Source organism: Haematobia irritans, chromosome 5, assembly GCF_050003625.1.
Source record: "Haematobia irritans isolate KBUSLIRL chromosome 5, ASM5000362v1, whole genome shotgun sequence".
Taxonomy (NCBI): Eukaryota; Metazoa; Arthropoda; class Insecta; order Diptera; family Muscidae; genus Haematobia; species Haematobia irritans.
Window position 1 is genome coordinate 76,597,879 of NC_134401.1, and position 19,314 is coordinate 76,617,192.

The 19,314-nt window shown below is 32.2% G+C and overlaps 2 protein-coding genes and 1 long non-coding RNA gene across 4 annotated transcripts in view; 1 reads left to right on the forward strand and 2 right to left on the reverse strand.

Moving 5' to 3' along the window:
- The window catches only part of LOC142239061 (uncharacterized), a 327,842-nt gene that overhangs the window by 150,769 nt on the left and 157,759 nt on the right, over positions 1–19,314 (reverse strand). For both annotated transcript variants that reach the window (XM_075310826.1, XM_075310827.1), the window contains exon 4: positions 5,212–5,261. The gene's annotated coding sequence lies outside the window, so the exon portion shown is untranslated. The remainder of the gene's footprint in view (positions 1–5,211; positions 5,262–19,314) is intronic.
- On the reverse strand, positions 7,748–10,417 carry LOC142239874 (uncharacterized). Its single transcript, XM_075311622.1, has 3 exons — positions 10,403–10,417; positions 7,875–8,300; positions 7,748–7,795 (listed from the first exon to the last, which is right to left on the reverse strand). Exons 1-3 carry the CDS (start codon positions 10,415–10,417, stop codon positions 7,748–7,750), a joined length of 489 nt encoding a protein of 162 aa, XP_075167737.1.
- LOC142239030 (uncharacterized) lies at positions 16,120–16,515 on the forward strand. Its single transcript, XR_012722896.1, has 2 exons — positions 16,120–16,262; positions 16,326–16,515. It is a non-coding gene; the product is annotated as an uncharacterized LOC142239030 (long non-coding RNA).

A 19,314-nucleotide genomic window follows, 5' to 3' on the forward strand; every position in this document is an offset into this window, starting at 1 on the left:
ACTGTGTGGTCCGCTGTTCGAATCCCCGTCCGGCAAAAGGTAAAATTAAAATAAAAAAATCATACAATTGAATAATTTCTTCTACAATGTTTGTATTACAGAAAAAGGTGCTAAGAACTAAAAAATCTCGTGGAAGTGAGAAAGATGTGGGGGAATATACAATTGGGCAGAAACAAAATTTTGAGCATTCAGGTCGAAAACCTATGTTGTTAGCACCTATATTACCTGTTTATTTTCATAACTCATTATGATTGTAAATATATAAATAAATAAATAAAATTTTGAGCACAATATTGTTTGGGAGAATTTTTTTAAGCATATAATATTTTTGGTGCAAAATGCTTCCAAACATATTATATGTTCACATAATAACATATTGTTTTTTGGAAGACAACATTATTGAATTTGGATGCAAAAATACAAAATGTTTGGAACTTAGACTACCCAAACATATATTGTTTAGACCAATATGCTTTCAAACATATTATATATTGGAAGAGATCAAACATATAAATGTTTGGGCAATACCCAAAAATGTATATGCTTGAAGCAAAATATGTTTGGGAGTATATGTTACAGAAGCGATTTTTTGTGAGCGTGTAGCAACTATTGCGATACAAGGATAATAAAATAATGTCCACTAAAAAAGTTTGGAAAATGGGTATAGCAAATGTTGCTGTTCTTTTACAGTTTTTTGTATCTCTTCGAAATGTTCAAGATTTTATCATAAAAAATTTTTTTTTTTCAAAATTTCTCATTTTTACCCTGAATAAGAACATTATTATAGCACTGTCGATTTTGATCAGAGAAATGCGTCTTCCATGCTCAACAAAATTCGCATTTTAAGAACAATGTTCTGTGTTAGTGTAATTTTTTTATAAAATATGGGATGATTGTTTCAGAATGTAGTAGGTGATTAAATGCTAAAAAGTATTAATTGTACACATGACATTTCAAGAAAAGGAAAAACAAATAATAATATTAATAACCGAAAATCGCTTTATTGTTTTTCAAAATATTCCCATTATTCCATACACTTTCAATTGCATATCTCGATGTCTTTCGAACGCGCTCGCAACTCACGTATACATCTAGTAGATGGATGTCGGACACTATATTATTGATTTGAAAAAAAAAAAAATCGAAGTAAATTTATGTATGGTTTGGCTATACATACATCGGAACTAATCTGGTTATATTAAGTGTAGATTAATATGATTTATATATAGCAACCATATAGTATATAATTTTTATAACCGAATTTGTATATAAGCCGCAGCGTAAAAGAATTTCTCATATGCAGAAATTTTTACATAGAAAAGTATAATGTTCGTGAATTAAAATAAAGTTAAATTTACTTCGTAACCAATATTGAAATATAGTGAAATTATATTTCAAAATTCAAATCATATTTGGTGAGGCCTATTGGGGTGATTTCACTTCTATAAATAAAAAATCAATTAAATCAAGAATACAAGAATCCAATGTACAATAATTCTATTCTTTAAACGTTTTGTTTATCCTTAAATAAAAGTTTCCAATTTCGGCTAATTTAAATGTTATTGTTTTAAAAGTTGAATATGTTTCTTTACGTTACGAATAAAGGCGATTAGTTAAAAAACCATTAAACTTTAAAGAACGACAAATATAGTTTAAAGAATTATTATTCTTTTAAATAGTTTGTAAAATACACATTTTAATAATACTCGTAGTCTATATTATTTTCATATCTCTCAGTATCACAAAGCTCTATACGACTTCAGCACATGCTTACATATTATGATAAATCTTTTTCATTAGAACTCCCACCTGACTGGTTTTGTGAACATTCTATTTACGAGAAAAATGTCTATAGACAAAGTTACCTATAGCAAGTGCACCAGCTTGAAAACATGGATAACTATTATGCTCCAAGAAATCTAGTGTTGGGCCAAGTCAAGTGTTTAAGGATACTGAAGTGCATGTACAAGAATATGAATGGTAGCTGTATGCATGTGAGTACACCATCAAAAAAATTGCTTCTGTAACATATACCCCAAACACATTTTGCTTCAAGCATATATATTTTCACGATTGGTCCAAACAAAATATTGTTTGTATTGTTCAAACATATTATGTTTGACCTTATGAATACAATGGTAGAAAAAAAAATTAATGAAATTTTCCTTGTGTATATATAATTTTAAGGCGCCAATTGATTACTTCCATTCTTTTACTTGCAGTATACTCTCTAAGTCTCTCTTTCTAAACACATATATGTTTATAGGCTATTTCTAAATACATATATGTTTGTATCCAATCATATTATATTTACAAACATTTTATGTCCCAAACATAATATGTTCTAACATATTAACATATATTTCCAAACATGTTATGCTACTTTATGAACATTGTATACTTGCACATAAAAATATTGTATTTAAAACATTAGACTTCCAAACATATAATTTTTATACCCAAACATACGAAAAACAGTCTTTTTCGTCCGTGTATGTACAATGTGTGCAACTTTCTTGCAGCAGTTCTTCTTTAGGTCATACAAATCTTCACGACTGTCCACATCCTGCTGGCTTTGCTACCTTCTTACATTTGTTTTGCACATGTTTCCCAAAAGGTATTTGTCAAAGACCAGAGTGCTCCCATATCTTATCTAAGCGTATACATACAGACATTTTCTCTGGCGCACATATCGATATGATATTTCCACAGTACCATATGTTATATCCAAGCATATCGTGGAAATTTAGTGTGATAACATAATTTCAATTTTTATGCCGAATTTCCTTACAATTCAAGCTGAAAAAACTACAAGAAATTAACCTGGCAAATGTCAGGGTGAAATAACGTTAATTTTCGTGAATATATGCTTACCTCAATTATTGGTATTTAATCTCCCATACTGATATACTGAACCGTTTTGATTGAGGTTTAGATATGGCTCCCGATTTTCACTAATATAATTATATTAACGTTAGATATTAACCCTTTCACTATCAACATAAACCTAATATTAAAAACTTTAATTTTTCTTCTGTTTTTACTTGTACTAACAACATGTAGAAAAATTTTCATTTTGAGAACTACCTCAATTACTTCAAGAGCTATATGCATTAGCGTAGCTAGACAATTTTCCTAGGGGGGGCTATAGCCCCCTAGCTAAAAATTTATTGACTGAACTTATAGGTTCAATTAATGTTTTATTTAATAAAATTGCATAAAAAATTAGACATCAAAATAACTCGACAATTAATTTATAATAAAGCAACTAAAAGTAGTTCCACACTTTTCCCAGCAAAAAAATTGTGAGTTGTTCTAAAGGCACAACTTTAAAAGTACTTCCAAAAATGTCCTCAATTATTTTAACTACACAGGAAGTTTTTTTACTTCATTTTTTTCATATTTTAATGTGTAATTTTTTGTTTTCTTTTTATTTCAAATAGTTTAAAAAAAGAGTAAGAATAAATAAATTGGTACAAATTATTCAAATTTTGTCACAAAACTGCTAAATCCATTATAGAAAAATCGATAATTTTGGAAATTATTCGAGGAAAAACCTTTCAAACAAGCGTCAGAATGCATTAAAAATCATAAAAACAATATAACAAATAATTATTTGGGAAAATATAACAAAATTTTTTAATTCACATTCAAAACACTGAATTTGGATCACAACTTAAGAAGTGATGCAAATTCATTGCAACGGCTGTTGAAACGGTGGACATTTGTCCTATGACAAGCTCATATTACATTCATTGCTTCTCCGCCAATTTTGCACCACTTCTAGACCAAAAAGAACATTTTCACTACTTTTGTGGTAACGCTTTTTCGCAGCATTATTAAGATATTAATTTATGAAAGAATAGTTTTAATATGAATTACTATTTTTTTTATTTAAATTGACTAAACTAAATCAATCATAAGTTCAACCACATCTTTATTTCATAAATATCTGACTTCAAACATTGCCATCGGCAACTGCTACCACAACCCAAGTAATTCGATTGTTCATGAAAGTATTTAGCGGAACTTTGTGCGATTGTATATACTTGTTTAATTTTTATAAAAATTAAAAAAAACTATTGACATTTATTGAAAAATGGAAAATCATAAATAGAGTTTCAAATTCTGGGGGGGCTAAAATTTTTCTGGGGGGGTCTAAGCTCCCTCCCCAGAGGCCTTCCTACGCTTATGGCTATATGAAAATTTGATTCTTGAATTGTGACAAAATGGTCCTACGAACCTATAATATCTATTTAACCTATAATATCGTTCGAAGTCTGAGAAAAAATACAAAAAAGAAACAAACAAAAATATATATCAGCTATAGTTTTTGTATGAATGTTCATTTACTAGAGACATACAGTAGAAAATAGTTTCAATATTTCGTAGTTTTTTTTTTATTGTTAAAAAAGCTGCATTTCAGTGCTCACCATTATGGAAAATGTTTATAGGTTATTTAGATTAAAATCCCTACTTTTACCAACTAAGTGGGGAGGGAGTTAGTGTTTGGTGTCGCTTTCGAATGCCATCCTAAGTGGACCTCCTCATGACCATATGACATTTGAAGTAACAAAAGTTTTATATTATAGGCTGTGGGAGGTGGCCTCACACCAGAAGTTTTATTAACCTGGTAACTGTCTTCCCTTTCCTCTTGTGTCCTTCTGAATCCTTACCATACACGGACGAAAAATACTGTTTTTCATATGTTTGGGTGTAAAAATTATACGTTTGGAACTCAAATGTTGTAACACAATATTTTTAAGTGCAAGCATATAATGTTCATAAACTATCATAACATGTTTGGGACATATATGTTAATATGTTAGAAAATATTATATTTGGGACATAAAATGTTTGTAAATATAATATGCTTGGATGCAACATATATTCATTTAGAAATAGCTTATAAACATATATGTGTTTAGAAAGAGAGATCTAGAGAGTATGCTGCAAGTAATAAATTGAAGTAACCAGTTGGCGCCTTAAAAATATATATACACGACGAAAATTTCATTAAAATTTTTTTTCTACCAGTGTATGCCTATAAACTTTCTTTAAAAAAAATTAAAAATATAAATTTGTCCTTAATATGGGGCAAATTTAAATTTTAGTTATACAATCTTCTATATCAGCTCTATAATTTTTCTAGTGTACTATTGACGCGTTTTAGTTTAAAGAAGAAGTTTTAATAAAAATTGTGATACTCACAGGTAGTTTATATCATACAAGAACAAACAGAAAATATTCATCTTTAGTACCTGAAATGAAATAGAAATAAAACAAATCGTGAAATTCGGTTTTCTTAAACGCTGTGCTTTGGACAAGACCAAATTTTCTAAGACAATAAATTCAATTAAATTCTTTAGTTCAAGATTACGATTTAAAATTTTTAATTCATATTTTAAAAGTGAAAACTCCAAATCCGTCACAGGGGCCGACTCAGTTAACAGGCCAGGATTGCATCGAAGGAGCTGTTTTCGTTGTCGTATGAGTATGAGTTGTCGTAACGTATACGTTTCGATATTCCACCAGATATTACACATATTATAAACATTATTAAACTTGTATTATTCAAATCTTGTTATACGTGAACATTCCTTGTATTCTTACGTACTTAACGAAATTATAGGTTACAGTGAAAAGATATTGTCATGAGACCAAACATTTCATATCCTTAAAATACGAATGTGTTTTTCGCTTAGCATAGAATACACATTTCTCTGATATAAAGTTCTTTTCCTTGTACAAAAAACGTTAAACTTTTCAATTAAGTCGCGTTGTCCTTGCAAATTTAAGACACAATTTTCATTTAAATTTGAGTTTTGCGTACTATAGAAGCGAAATATTAAATTGTGAGGCCGAAATCTTAGTTTGTACACTCAACAAACACTAAAGCCAATTTAACTTTGTTTAGTTTATGGAATTTTTTGCGTACATTAGTTAAATGAACTTCAATTTTGTGTCCAACAAACCGGCAACCCAAAGACAATATCAACACAATAAAGTTTCGATGAACTTACATTTATTATGTATAGGGATATGTGTTTATGTATACAACGAGAGTACAGAACGCAAAAGGGTGGCTGTTCGATCTGGTCGCACTGATGGTCAGCAGAAAAAGAAGAACGAGATTTCCTGTGTTAAATGACAGGTGGCCTTTGAAAAGGAGGAGTGGAGAAACCAACTAGTTTAAGATACGTTTATATATATATATATATATATATATATATATATATATATATATATATATATATATATATATATATATATATATATATATATATATATATATATATATATATATATATATATATATATATATATATATATATATATATATATATATATATATATAAATTCATATGTATAGATCATTGTGTAAATTATTTAATTCATTTTCAATTTAATACTATTTGCAAATATATTTGGTGAAAGGCAAAAGTAAGTTGAACATCCTCCCCGCCTTGACGGAAGGTCAATGATTACTTCTCGAGAACCCACTAATTGCGTCCAAGGACTTCATTCAATCGCCTCAAAGCGCGAATGGCTATTCGGAGAATATGCTGGGACAGGGACCGCTGAGCACGTTCAGGTCTAGCAAGGCGTAGCTCTCTTCGGCGTTCTGCAGCTACTCGTCTTATGGCTTCCATGCGGTTGAGCTCATCTCGTAAATCATCTTGGTGCTCCCGGGGTGGTAGACGATGTCCCGAGTTGTCATGATTTCGATTTCGTTCGATGTCCTGAATGCTGACCCTTGGCACGGGGTACAGGTGAAGGAGTGAATGATGGCCGTCATTACATATTTTGCACCCATTTTCTGAAGTGCATTCGTATGTTCTGTGGGACCTCGCTAAACAGTTAAAGCAGTAACCCAACGTAGCGGTGTCGTGCCCCTACGTCCAAATCCAAAAATTGACGACAAAATCGAAGGGAGTGAATTCGCTCGCACATTAAACATTTATGAAGGTTGGGGTTCCGAGGAGCCCTGCGGAAATAAATAAAGGATTTTGTAAGAATTTGATAAGAGTACGCTTACTGGCTATATGTATCTAATAAGTAAATACAGAGAAGATTTGGGAGAAAGAAAATTGGGAGTAGAGATTTATGTTTGTCAGTGGACATAATTTAGTTATATCTCTAGTAACTATTCCGCTAGAGGTTTGTATGTTCACCACCCGCACATAACCATCGTTACCTTTATACACTTTACATATTCGCCCAAGCCTCCATTCACAGGGAGGGAGTTGATCGTCTTTAATTACGACGAACTGATTAATTTTTACACTTTCTTTTGGGCTCTGCCACTTGTATCGTCGTTGCAATTCCTTTAAATATTCGTCCTTCCAACGCCTGGCGAATTGGTGCTGTAGTGTTTTCACTTTTTCCCATCGATCCGTGAGAGATAGCCGAAATGACCGGGAGTAAGAGCGTTCAATTCGAGAGGATCATCCGTGATTGTAGAAAGAGGACGCGAATTAAGGACGGCTTCGATTCTAGTTAATAAAGTTGTAAACTCTTCATATGTATACTTGTAATTCTGAGCAACCTTTTTAAAGTGAGTTTTAAAGGATTTTACACCAACCTCCCATAAACCACCCATGTGAGGGGCGTTAGGAGGAATAAATGACCATTCAAGTCCTTGAGACACAAATTTCCTAGAGGTATCGTCGGCAACGTTGTTAAGAAATAACTGGAATTCGAAATTTTCTCTCAACACCAACGAAGTTCGTTCCGTTATCGGACATTATTTTCCGCGGCAGCCCTCTTCGGCTAACAAATCTTGTGAATGCAGCTAAAAATGATTCAGAGGAAAGGTCAGAACATAACTCTAAGTGAATTGCTTTTGTGCTGAAACATACAAACAAACATACGTAACCCTTCTGATATACTGCGTTTCTACGTGTTGAGGTTTTTATAGAAAATGGACCGGCAAAATCTAATCCGGTAATGGTGAATGGGAGCGAATAAGAACTTCTCTCTTGGGGTAGAGGTGCCATGAGTTGAGCTTGAGTTTTTCGTTTATAAATGACGCATATTTTACATCGACGAATACATTTTTTGATTGCCGAGCGCAGTTTCGAAATGTAGTATTCCTCGCGTATACTCCGCAAGAGTAGATTATTTTCTGCATGTAGTAACAAAATATGAGTAAATTCGATTAAAAGTTCGGCATAACGCGATTGTACGGGAATGATGATGGGGTGACTCTCATTAAATCTGGGATTTCCATTTGATATTCGTCTCCGACCCGTATAACTTCTCTCGTATCCAGAAACCGGTTCAAAGGGAATAGGCAGCTTTTCTTAGGGACAAATTTATTATTCTCCAATAATGAGTATTCACGACTGAAGTATCTCTTCTGAGTCAATACAATTAATTTTTCTTTCACACTCTGAAATTCGCTATGTGTTATGGAAACTGAAGTGAAAATTGCCGTCTTGCGGGTTCTAAATATAAATCGGAAAACATACACCATCACTCGTATTGCTCTATCCCATTTTGAAAAGCGACTCAGAGTGTCGTCTTCTTCAAGAGAAAGAAAAGTTTCAACCCTTCAATTTAATACTACTTGCAAATATATTTGGTGAAAGACAAAAGTAAGTTGAACACTAACCAAAATGTTTCTTCCTGGTGGGTCAATGTTTTTTCAGTGTAGTCATTACATTACGAATATAACTTCGGACCATATCATAGTGTAGATTGCTTGTAGATTTCGGCCTCACGACAATATTTTTGGTTCTAGATCCGACTTATAAATTAAAAAATAATTTATAATGTCGGATCTAGAACCAAAAATATTGTCGTGAGGCCGAAATGTTGATTTAGCATTTGTGGTCCATCTATTATAATTTTTTTTGTTCTAAAGTACTGACCATAAGTTGTATGGAATTCGATATCAATTCTTCCAAGTGTACTTTTTTGTATTAACATTGTATTATCTTTCAAAAATTAATGAATGAATTAAACTTAAAATATTGGCAAAGAATTGTTCGCTAAACAGAAAATACCTCTAGAATTTGAATAATGGTTACAGCTGTTCAAAAATGAGTGGAAGAAAGCCTGTAAAATAAGCGTGTTTTCTCTTTGAACATGGCCAATGTCATCTTAAGGTTATGCCTCTTATCAATGCTTGCTGCTCGATTCTATGTTTAGCTCTTTCTATAGCCGAGTCCTAACGGCGTTTCTCATTAGGGTGAAACCACTAAGAAATGTCACCAACATTACTGAGAGGGCATAATCAACCGCTGAAAAACTATTCAGTGTTTGGTCGAAATTTGGATTGAGCCCATGACCTTTTGTATGCAAAGAAGTCATGCGAACCATTGCACCCCGGTGGCTTCCTTTGACGTACGCTCAAATCATCTGGATCAACCAATCACACGAATAGACAGAAAAGCTATTTTGGTACGAAGTGTAAATTTTCTAATTCCAAGCAGCGCAACCCGATGGGAGACGAGGTTCAGATGGATAACGCCATTTTAGCTAAACCGAATATAATTATTCTTCTCATTTAAATTTGACATGGAGTATCCCAATGATTGTAATTTTTCCAGACCAGAGAGTAAAACGTTCCTAGAGAACCCAATCGATTTACTATCGTCGAAGAGTTGGTTGAAATTAGCATCTATTTCCGTAGCACATAAGGAACTGCGATTCTCCAAACTCTTTGGAGATATTTCTGATGTTGAGATTTGTAAATAAACACTTTCTTCTAAAAAACAAATTCATTTCTTATTCTCTTACGAAAGCAAATGTCAAACAAAACGTGGCATAGTCATGCATGCACTTCAATATTTTTTTCTTTTTGGCGGTTGTATCCTCTGTTTGTTTTAATTTTATGATGGCGTTATATCCGGCGAAGTGTTTCGTTCGTCCTTTTCCTGTTTCATTGGAAAATGCTGTTGAAGCAAAACGAAAAACACATCTTTTATTTACTCTAACTCAAGCGTAAACTTTTCAATTCAGATTTGTTTATTCTTTTCAAAATTCCCAAAGCTCAACCAGGCTCAACCGCCCTTCAGATCTTTTGCCGTTGAAATTGTCAAATATAAGTCCATGAGATTTGTATTTAAACTTTGCAAAAATCCACAGACATTGTAACACAATGATACCTTCGTACATTGGGGTATATTGATGGTGTTTTTGTGCAGAATGTTGAAACTTTGGAAAACTTCACTGAGCTCGAAACCATTGAAAAACGCTTGAAGTAATTTCAAATATTTTTGTTTAACTCATAAGTTTATTAAATTACATTTTTGCGAAACTAAAATTTGAGAAAACAACAGAGGGAAATGCAATAGGAGTTCATATGCATGTTCATAACTGTTGTTCTAAAAATTTTGATTGGGCATCGGGGTTTCATACGGAAATGTGGGTGAATATTTTTCCGCGAACATACATTTTCAGGGCTCATCTTTTATGAGCATAACTAAAATTTCTTGATTCTTCTCCCATGGGGACTTATTTATTGCAAATGTATGCAAACAGTTTAGTTTGTGAGAATTAGTTCAGACAATTGCCACTTTTGAACATTTTTTGTTTCTGTCTAAGAGTTAAACTTTGTACAAAAAATTATCTTTTTATATTTGTTTTTTTTTTTTTTTTTAAATGATCGAATAACTCGTTCGTATGTTATATTAAATCGTCCTGAATTTTGGCATCTTTCAGAAGCTTTCGAATATACAGTGTTGTTCAAAATATTTGCAACTGACCCTACCTTGGTCTTAATTTAAATCTCCCATAATAAGAATTTCATCGTTTACATCCCGCTCAAAAAGTAGTCTTGCATAATTTTCTCATAAAATTATAATCAGAGGCGATTATGCAATAATGCGATAAAATAGCCTGCAAATTATCGACGATATTAAAGCAGGTGTATTGCAAAAACGAATTTTGGAAATGTACAATGTTCATAAATCAAATGTGTTTCGTGTCATAGACAGTGTGAACCAAAACTGTGCACAGGCGTGGAAGAAAACGTAAAGTTTCACCAAAAGATTATCGTAAAGTTAAAAGAACTTTGTAGCAAATCTCTCATATATCATCTAAAGGAACCAAAAATGCAACCTTACATATCAACCATAAGAATCATAACAATTTACACAAAAATACCTTAAAAGGTCTGAGCAACAGTAGAAATGTGTTCTATGTTCCGACGAAAATTAAGTTGCATACCAAACATCAGTCATCCGAATGTTTGGTACGAAAGTCCAAAGGTGAAAGTCTTACGGCCATTTTCATGTAGTTCCGTTAGGCTTTAACTGCCAGTTAAAAGAAAGTAAATTGCAAATATATTCTCTCTGGATAACTTTAACTGAAAAATGATCAGCAGTTAAATACCTAACTGGCATATGCAATATATAGGCAAGATGAGAGATATGTCCATAGTACGATTTAGCTAACCCAGCTAACCCAGCATTAACGTAGTTTCATAAAAATGAGGGTTAATCCAAGATACATAAAAAGTTCTGTGAAACATGGTGGGGGCAATATTGTCGTCTGGGGTTGTTTTTCTGGACCAATTATTGGCCGGATTCATAGAATTGAGTGTATTATGCTGTCGGAGAACTACAAAAACATATTGACCGATTTGATATTTTTTACCGCTCTAATGCCCCAATTTTTTGTCAGCTGATGAAATATTCAATGTTAACGGCACAAAAGGTTTGTTTTACTGAAAGCTTCCTTATTTAATGAAGATCGCCTAAAGGCGGGATTGGGCATTAGAGGGTTAAAGCCTAGTGATCTCTATGAAGCTGATCCCAAGGATATCATTGTTTATTTTATCCTGTCAATGACAGGAAGATGTGCACAAGCATCAGCGACATGGCTATAGTATCTATATACTATTAACATTTAACGTTATCTTTAACTTAATATTTGTTGAAAATGTTTTGAAGAGAGCAAAACTCTTGTTCTTTTACTAATTTTATAAAAAGTCTTTGTTAGTTTCCTTATTTTCTCAAATCGTTAAAACTGACTGATTAAGCAACAACATTGCATTAAAGCTTTATGTTTGGCTAGAAAAAAAAGAAAAAATCCTCGTCCAAAATTAACTTTGTGTTCTTGAATTTTTTTTGGTGATCATATTCCTTCTCTGCGTGTATGCAAAATAAGTATTTTGAATGAAGTCTTGGTTTAACAATTGGGTATATGGGTACATTCACTCGAAGGAGTGTGCATGCGGCAATGTAGCCATATATTTTTGATCGAAAATTGGATTCTCAAATCAAAATTCGTCAAAAAATCACAATTCTCTATTTATCTCAAAATCTTCACTCATTTTTTATTTTTGCATTTTGCTGAATGAATTATCTATTTCATATATCTGACGAATACGAACATTTTTCATCCGTTGAATGGTACTTCCCTCTTTGAAAAAAGATTGTAGGATAACCCCACTTCAGAATACATATCGTAGCGAGTTTTACATTTTTAGGGAAGAGATTCACTTTAGAGGATACAAAGGTATATACCCTGAGATTTGAATCAATTGTTAAACTAAAGATTGCATGTATCCCTCCCTCTCTTTCTCTCATATACAATTATGGTATTTCACTCTCTTTGCTAGAACGGGCAGCAAACTGTCAAATGCGACCCAACTTTATCGTAAAAATCATAAATTTGGGAACAAAAATTCTCACTCTTGTAACACTGGTTAGTGATGGTGTTTTTACTTCGTGTAAAATATATCTCAAGTTTAAATTTTTATCGTCGAAAAGAAAATAACAAATAATATTCATTCGTAAATTTTTTTGGAAGGAAAGCTTTTTTAATTGTGTGTGTGTGTGTTTGTGTCTTGTATCATTTTGATCTGCCCTAGTAAACACACGAGTATATACTGGCATAGTTTTTGTTTAAATAAAGCGGAATAAGCGTGGATGGAGAATCACTCTCATAACATAAAATTCGACTGAGTTGAGAATATAAAGGCAGACACTCACAACATCAATTCACAAATCAACAGCATCCGGGCAGCAATATAACAGTTCAGAGGACACCGACACCGGCACCAACACAAACAAGCACACATGTGTGACGCACTCTCTTTTTGCCACTGATATGATTAAGTTACGTGTAAATGTAAATTCGATCGAACATTGACTCACTTCCCTCACACCATTGAAACACACACACATGTTTCATCTATGCATTCTCCTATATTCGGGACAGTTTATCCCTTTTAAGTTATCCCACGAGAAATTAGAAACGAAGAATACATCAATACATGCACAACATTTCAATGGAATATTCACACTGTTTCCGTCTCTATTCACCTTGTAATACAACGAAATAAGCTTTTGAATATGTGTGTGTGTGCGTCTATCCTACAGTAGAAGTGAGTGCCAGACAAACGAACTAAATCACTTTACATGAAATACACATTGGTAGTACGTTGATTAAAGAGTGAAACCCTAAATAATATAATATTAGTATATCTAATATTATTAATATAAAGTAGAGATGTGTACGTGAGTAATATTTTACTCAGGCTCACGCACACTCACGACGGAAAAATCTTACTCACGCACGATATTTTTGGTAGGTCTCACTACCACGCACGAAAATGTCGTGACTCACGAAAAATACCGTGACTCACGAAAATATCGTCGTGAATCACGAATAATTTTATGAGTAATTTGCCTTAGGTATGTGTCTGAAATCATGAGCACGATTAAAATCGAGAGCGTTATTAAACTCTTAACATCGTAGGTGTCACTAAAAATTTAACTCTTAAGCCTTTTATGTTGGTGAGCGGGATTATTTTCGTGAGCGTAGTTCGTTACTCACGCACACTCACGAAGATATTATTTTCACGACTCACGCGTGAGTCACGAAAATTTTCGTGAGTCACGACAATTTCGTGTCATGAGCACAGGATTGGGCAATCTGTTGTTTCAAATAAACAATGAATTAGTTTATAAATAAAGTAAATTTTGAGTTTTGTTTTCTCAAGTGGCGACGACGAAAAAGTTTTTTCATTAAGATCAAAACATTTTAGGTTGTGACCATGTTCTTTTAACTGGAAGGAAAACATTTTTGACATTTTGGATAGTGACAAAATTCTTTTTATCAATATAATATTTTATATGAGGACAATTTTATTTTTCTTAGAACCATGTTCACTGAGCCAACATGATTGCAGGTGAAAATGTTACATGGTCGCCGCAAAAAAAGCTCCTATCATATTATTTTGCTCTTCGAGTATGGTTGTGGCAATCATGTTTCTTCTCTGCGTGTAGCCAACTGCTCACAAATAGGCATACATTTCATTCAATAAAACCTGTTCTTTTTCAATAAAAATCATACCAGCTTCTATTGGTATGACTTTATTAGTACGTGCCTAATAAAATATATATTACAAAATAAATAAATTTCCAAATAATATTACCTTTCTGAACAACTATATAAAGTATTTTTTTCAAAATTCTACCTTTCAGTATTTATAAGATGATGCCTTAACGATTTTATTTTCCATTTTCAATTTCAAAACCTACACGCTCACAAAATATCGCTTCTGTAACATATACTCCCAAACATATTTTGCTTCAAGCATATACATTTTTGGGTATTGCCCAAACATTTATATGTTTGATCTCTTCCAATATATAATATGTTTGAAAGCATATTGGTCTAAACAACATATAGTCTAAGTTCCAAACATTTTGTATTTTTGCATCCAAATTCAATAATGTTGTCTTCCAAAAAACAATATGTTATTATGTGAACATATAATATGTTTGGAAGCATTTTGCACCCAAAAATATTATATGCTTAAAGAAAAATTCTCCCAAACAATATTGTGCTCAAAATTTTATTTATTTATTTATATATTTACAATCATAATGAATTATGAAAATAAACAGGTAATAGGTGCTAACAACATAGGTTTTCGACGTGAATGCTCAAAATTTTGTTTCTGCCTAATTGTATATTCCCTCACATCTTTCTCACTTCCACGAGATTTTTTAGTTCTTAGCACCTTTTTCTGTAATACAAACATTGTAGAAGAAATTATTCAATTTTATGATTTTTTTATTTTAATTTTACCTTTTGCCGGACGGTGATTCGAACAGCGGACCACACAGTTTGTAAGGATCAAAGAAGTAGCTGATCAATTGCCCAAGGGAAAATAAAATGTTAATTTTGTAATAACAAGCAACAACCACCAACTTAATTCAATATCGCTCCCTGTTAAATAGCGCTCCATGCTACTAAACACATATATGTTTATAGGCTATTTCTAAATTAATATATGTTTGCATCCAAGCATATTATATTTACAAACATTTTATGTCCCAAACATAATATGTTCTAACATATTAACATATATGTCCCAAACATGTTATGCTAGTTTATGAACATTATATGCTTGCACTCAAAAATATTGTGTTTAAAAATTTGTGTTCCAAACATATAATGTTTATAGCCAAACATATGAAAAACAGTCTTTTTCATCTGTGTACGAATATAAGAAGAACATAAAACAATTTATTCACAAAATTCCAAAGTGAAGTCTAATGAATGGGGTGTTTTCAGACTCATAGTGTTTTATTATAGATTTACAATAACTTACAATAACAATAACCGGATAAAAACGAACAATTTACTCACTAATTTAAAACAAAACAAGTATATACGGCCAGAATCTGTGCCCTCCACCATTAGGTTAAAGGTTAAAGTGGCAGCCCGATCCATTGTCAGGCTAACTTAGACTATTCAGTCTTCCACCATGGATTGCATAGAAACTTCTACTAAAGACTGTCATCCACAATCGAATTACGTAGGTTGTGGTAGTATTTACCGATGACAAGGTATCTAAAAACTTCTTAACATCGTCTTCTACACGGATGAAAAAGACTGTTTTTCATATGTTTGGCTATAAACATAATATGTTTGGAACACACATTTTTAAACACAATATTTTTGAGTGCAATCATATAATGTTCATAAACTAGCATAACATGTTTGGGACATATATGTTAATATGTTAGAACATATTATGTTTGGGACATAAAATGTTTGTAAATATAATATGCTTGGATGCAAACATATATTAATTTAAAAATAGCCTATAAACATATATGTGTTTAGTAGCTTGGAGCGCTATTTAACAGGGAGCGATATTGAATTAAGTTGGTGGTTGTTGCTTGTTATTACAAAATTAACATTTTATTTTTCCTTGGGCAATTGATCAGCTACTTCTTTGATCCTTACAAACTGTGTGGTCCGCTGTTCGAATCCCCGTCCGGCAAAAGGTAAAATTAAAATAAAAAAAATCATACAATTGAATAATTTCTTCTACAATGTTTGTATTACAGAAAAAGGTGCTAAGAACTAAAAAATCTCGTGGAAGTGAGAAAGATGTGGGGGAATATACAATTGGGCAGAAACAAAATTTTGAACATTCAGGTCGAAACCCTATGTTGTTAGCACCTATATTACCTGTTTATTTTCATAATTCATTATGATTGTAAATATATAAATAAATAAATAAAATTTTGAGCACAATATTGTTTGGGAGAATTCTTTTTAAGCATATAATATTTTTGGGTGCAAAATGCTTCCAAACATATTATATGTTCACATAATAACATATTGTTTTTCGGAAGACAACATTATTGAATTTGGATGCAAAAATACAAAATGTTTGGAACTTAGACTACCCAAACATATATTGTTTAGACCAATATGCTTTCAAACATATTATATATTGGAAGAGATCAAACATATAAATGTTTGGGCAATACCCAAAAATGTATATGCTTGAAGCAAAATATGTTTGGGAGTATATATTACAGAAGCGATTTTTTGTGAGCGTGTAAAATGTAAGTTAGTCCATACGTGGTATATATTAGACAAAAAAAGGTATATGTAGGGAAGTCTACAAAAAATTACGATGTGTACTTTTGCGCGGTAATTGGAGAGCCATAATTGAAATATGGTGGTCGCTTTGTATGGGGGCTATATACAATTATGAATCGATATGGACCAATTTTTGTGTGATTGGGGATCGGTTTATCTGAGGTCTATATATAACTATAGACCAATATGGGCCAAGTTCGGCATGGTTGTTACCGGCAACATACTAACACAATGTACCAAATTTCAACCGAATCGGATGAATTTTGCTCTTCCAAGAGGCTCCAAAACCAAATGTGGGGATCGATTAAAATTTTTCTTTCTCCCAAATAAAATTGAAAATTTTATTGCTAATGTTTGTGGTGGATGATCGTCTAATCGGAGAATATAAAATAAATGTAGCAGTGAATATGAATGAGGCAGATCCTAAGACACGCATTGCTAGACACGGCTTCAGCTCCATTTAATTTTCATTTTCAAGTTATCAGTAAGATTTTGGTTCCAATCTTTATGAAAAGTCCCTTGAAACGTTTTTGGGACAAAAGAAAAAATCAAACAGTAATTCGATGCCAGGAAATTGGCTCACTTGAGCAATTTATAAATCACACCATTATTTCAGGAAATATCCTGAACGGGCATACTAAGCATTTGTCTTGGCGGATTTCTTTCGTAAGCAAAAAGATAAATGCATTCACCGAATAAGAAAACTGCATTTTGTACATTTTGGAAGTTTATCTCTACAAAATCAGGAATGCTGTTTATGATCCCTGATTCAAGGCTACTTCTAAAACGTACGCGCAACTGACAAACGACTGTTTCCTTTAGAGTATCCTTGCCGAAACATTTTTCTAATATTTACAATGTGGTCGCAACATTTAAACCAGTTTTAAGAAAATAAATCTAAAAAAGCCAATTCATATATATGCACTATCTTATATATCTTTTTCATATGTTCCGATATAAACAAAATATGTTTCGGGCACAATTTTAAAACACAATATATTTAAGTGCAAACATGTAATGTTCCTAAACTAACACTAAATGTTTGGGACATCTATGTTAATATGTTAAGTTAGGTTAGGTTTGGGGCATGAATGTTTCATAAAAATCATATGTGTGAATGCAAACATACATAAATTTACAAATTTCGACTAAACATACAAATGTTGTGATATTTTATTCAAAGCAACAGAGAGAGTATAGAGAAAGAAATAGAAATGGAAACCGGTAGAGTTGACGAAAGATATAAACATAACACAGCGAAAGAATCAAAAGAGAACAATTTCTATGAAACCGCTTGTATGTTGTTTCGGCAAACTGTTTTATTATAAGGCCAAAAATTTGATATGCTTAAGTCTAAATATTATTTAATTTGAATAAAGAGACTAGACATTCGGAACCAAGAGAATAGACATTTGAAAAACAAACAGCATATGCTTTCGCCTTGAGAACAGCATTTTATGTATGTGTGGACATGTGTTTTGTTTATCATTTTGGCATTATGGGCACAATTTTTTTCTTGGTTCGTTAAAAGAAATCAGGGGTCTTCATAAAAATAACGAAAGGGCACTATACTCTTTTTAGAGTTGAGAAAGTAAAATGAAATAAGGAGGAAATAGTGAAAAATTACTCAGTAAAATGTGTAAAAACAAAGTTTAGTTCCTCTTTATTAATAAGTAGTCCACAAGGAGTTGAGGGACACCTTCAAATATAAAAGCGGGCATTAAGTTCGAGTTTTGCAGCTAAAACAATTGAAAAAGTTTATTTTCTTTAAAATGAATTATTACAGGGTCATGTTAGAGCGATAATACCAACTTTATACCGGCCTAAAGGTAAAAATGAAGTTAAGTACAAAACACGATAAGTTTGAAATGCATTTAAAATGGTGTTAAATGCTAGTAAAAAACTGTTCACGCCTAACTAAATTTATGTTTATATTATAAAATTATTTATGTATGTTTATACTCGACTCCACGTTCTTCTTATGTTAAGAGTTTTTGAATTCCTTCCAAATTTTAAAGTTTTGTACCAAAAACAGTTTTTTGTAACAAAATTGTTATTTTTGCAATAAAAAATAATATTTTATCCAAAAATCAGTCAATTTCGTTTATATCAAGCACTGTTACTGACTATAAATCTTTAATAACCCACATTTCGAAGTTTCATTATAAAAATTTAATATAGTATAAATATAAATGTGTAAATTAAAAAACAAAAAATTCGGTCGGAGCAGGGATTGAACCCACGACCCTTTGCATGCAAGACAGACATGCTAACCACTGCTCCACGTGGCAAACAAATGTATGTTTCTTTTAAATAATGTTTTGTTTGCATGGGCTCGTGGGCGCTGCAAACTATGCTATATAAATGTAACTTATAACGATAATTATCTACTGGTGACTATAACAGCTACGTAGTCCAGTGGATAGTGTGTTGGCTTACAAACTG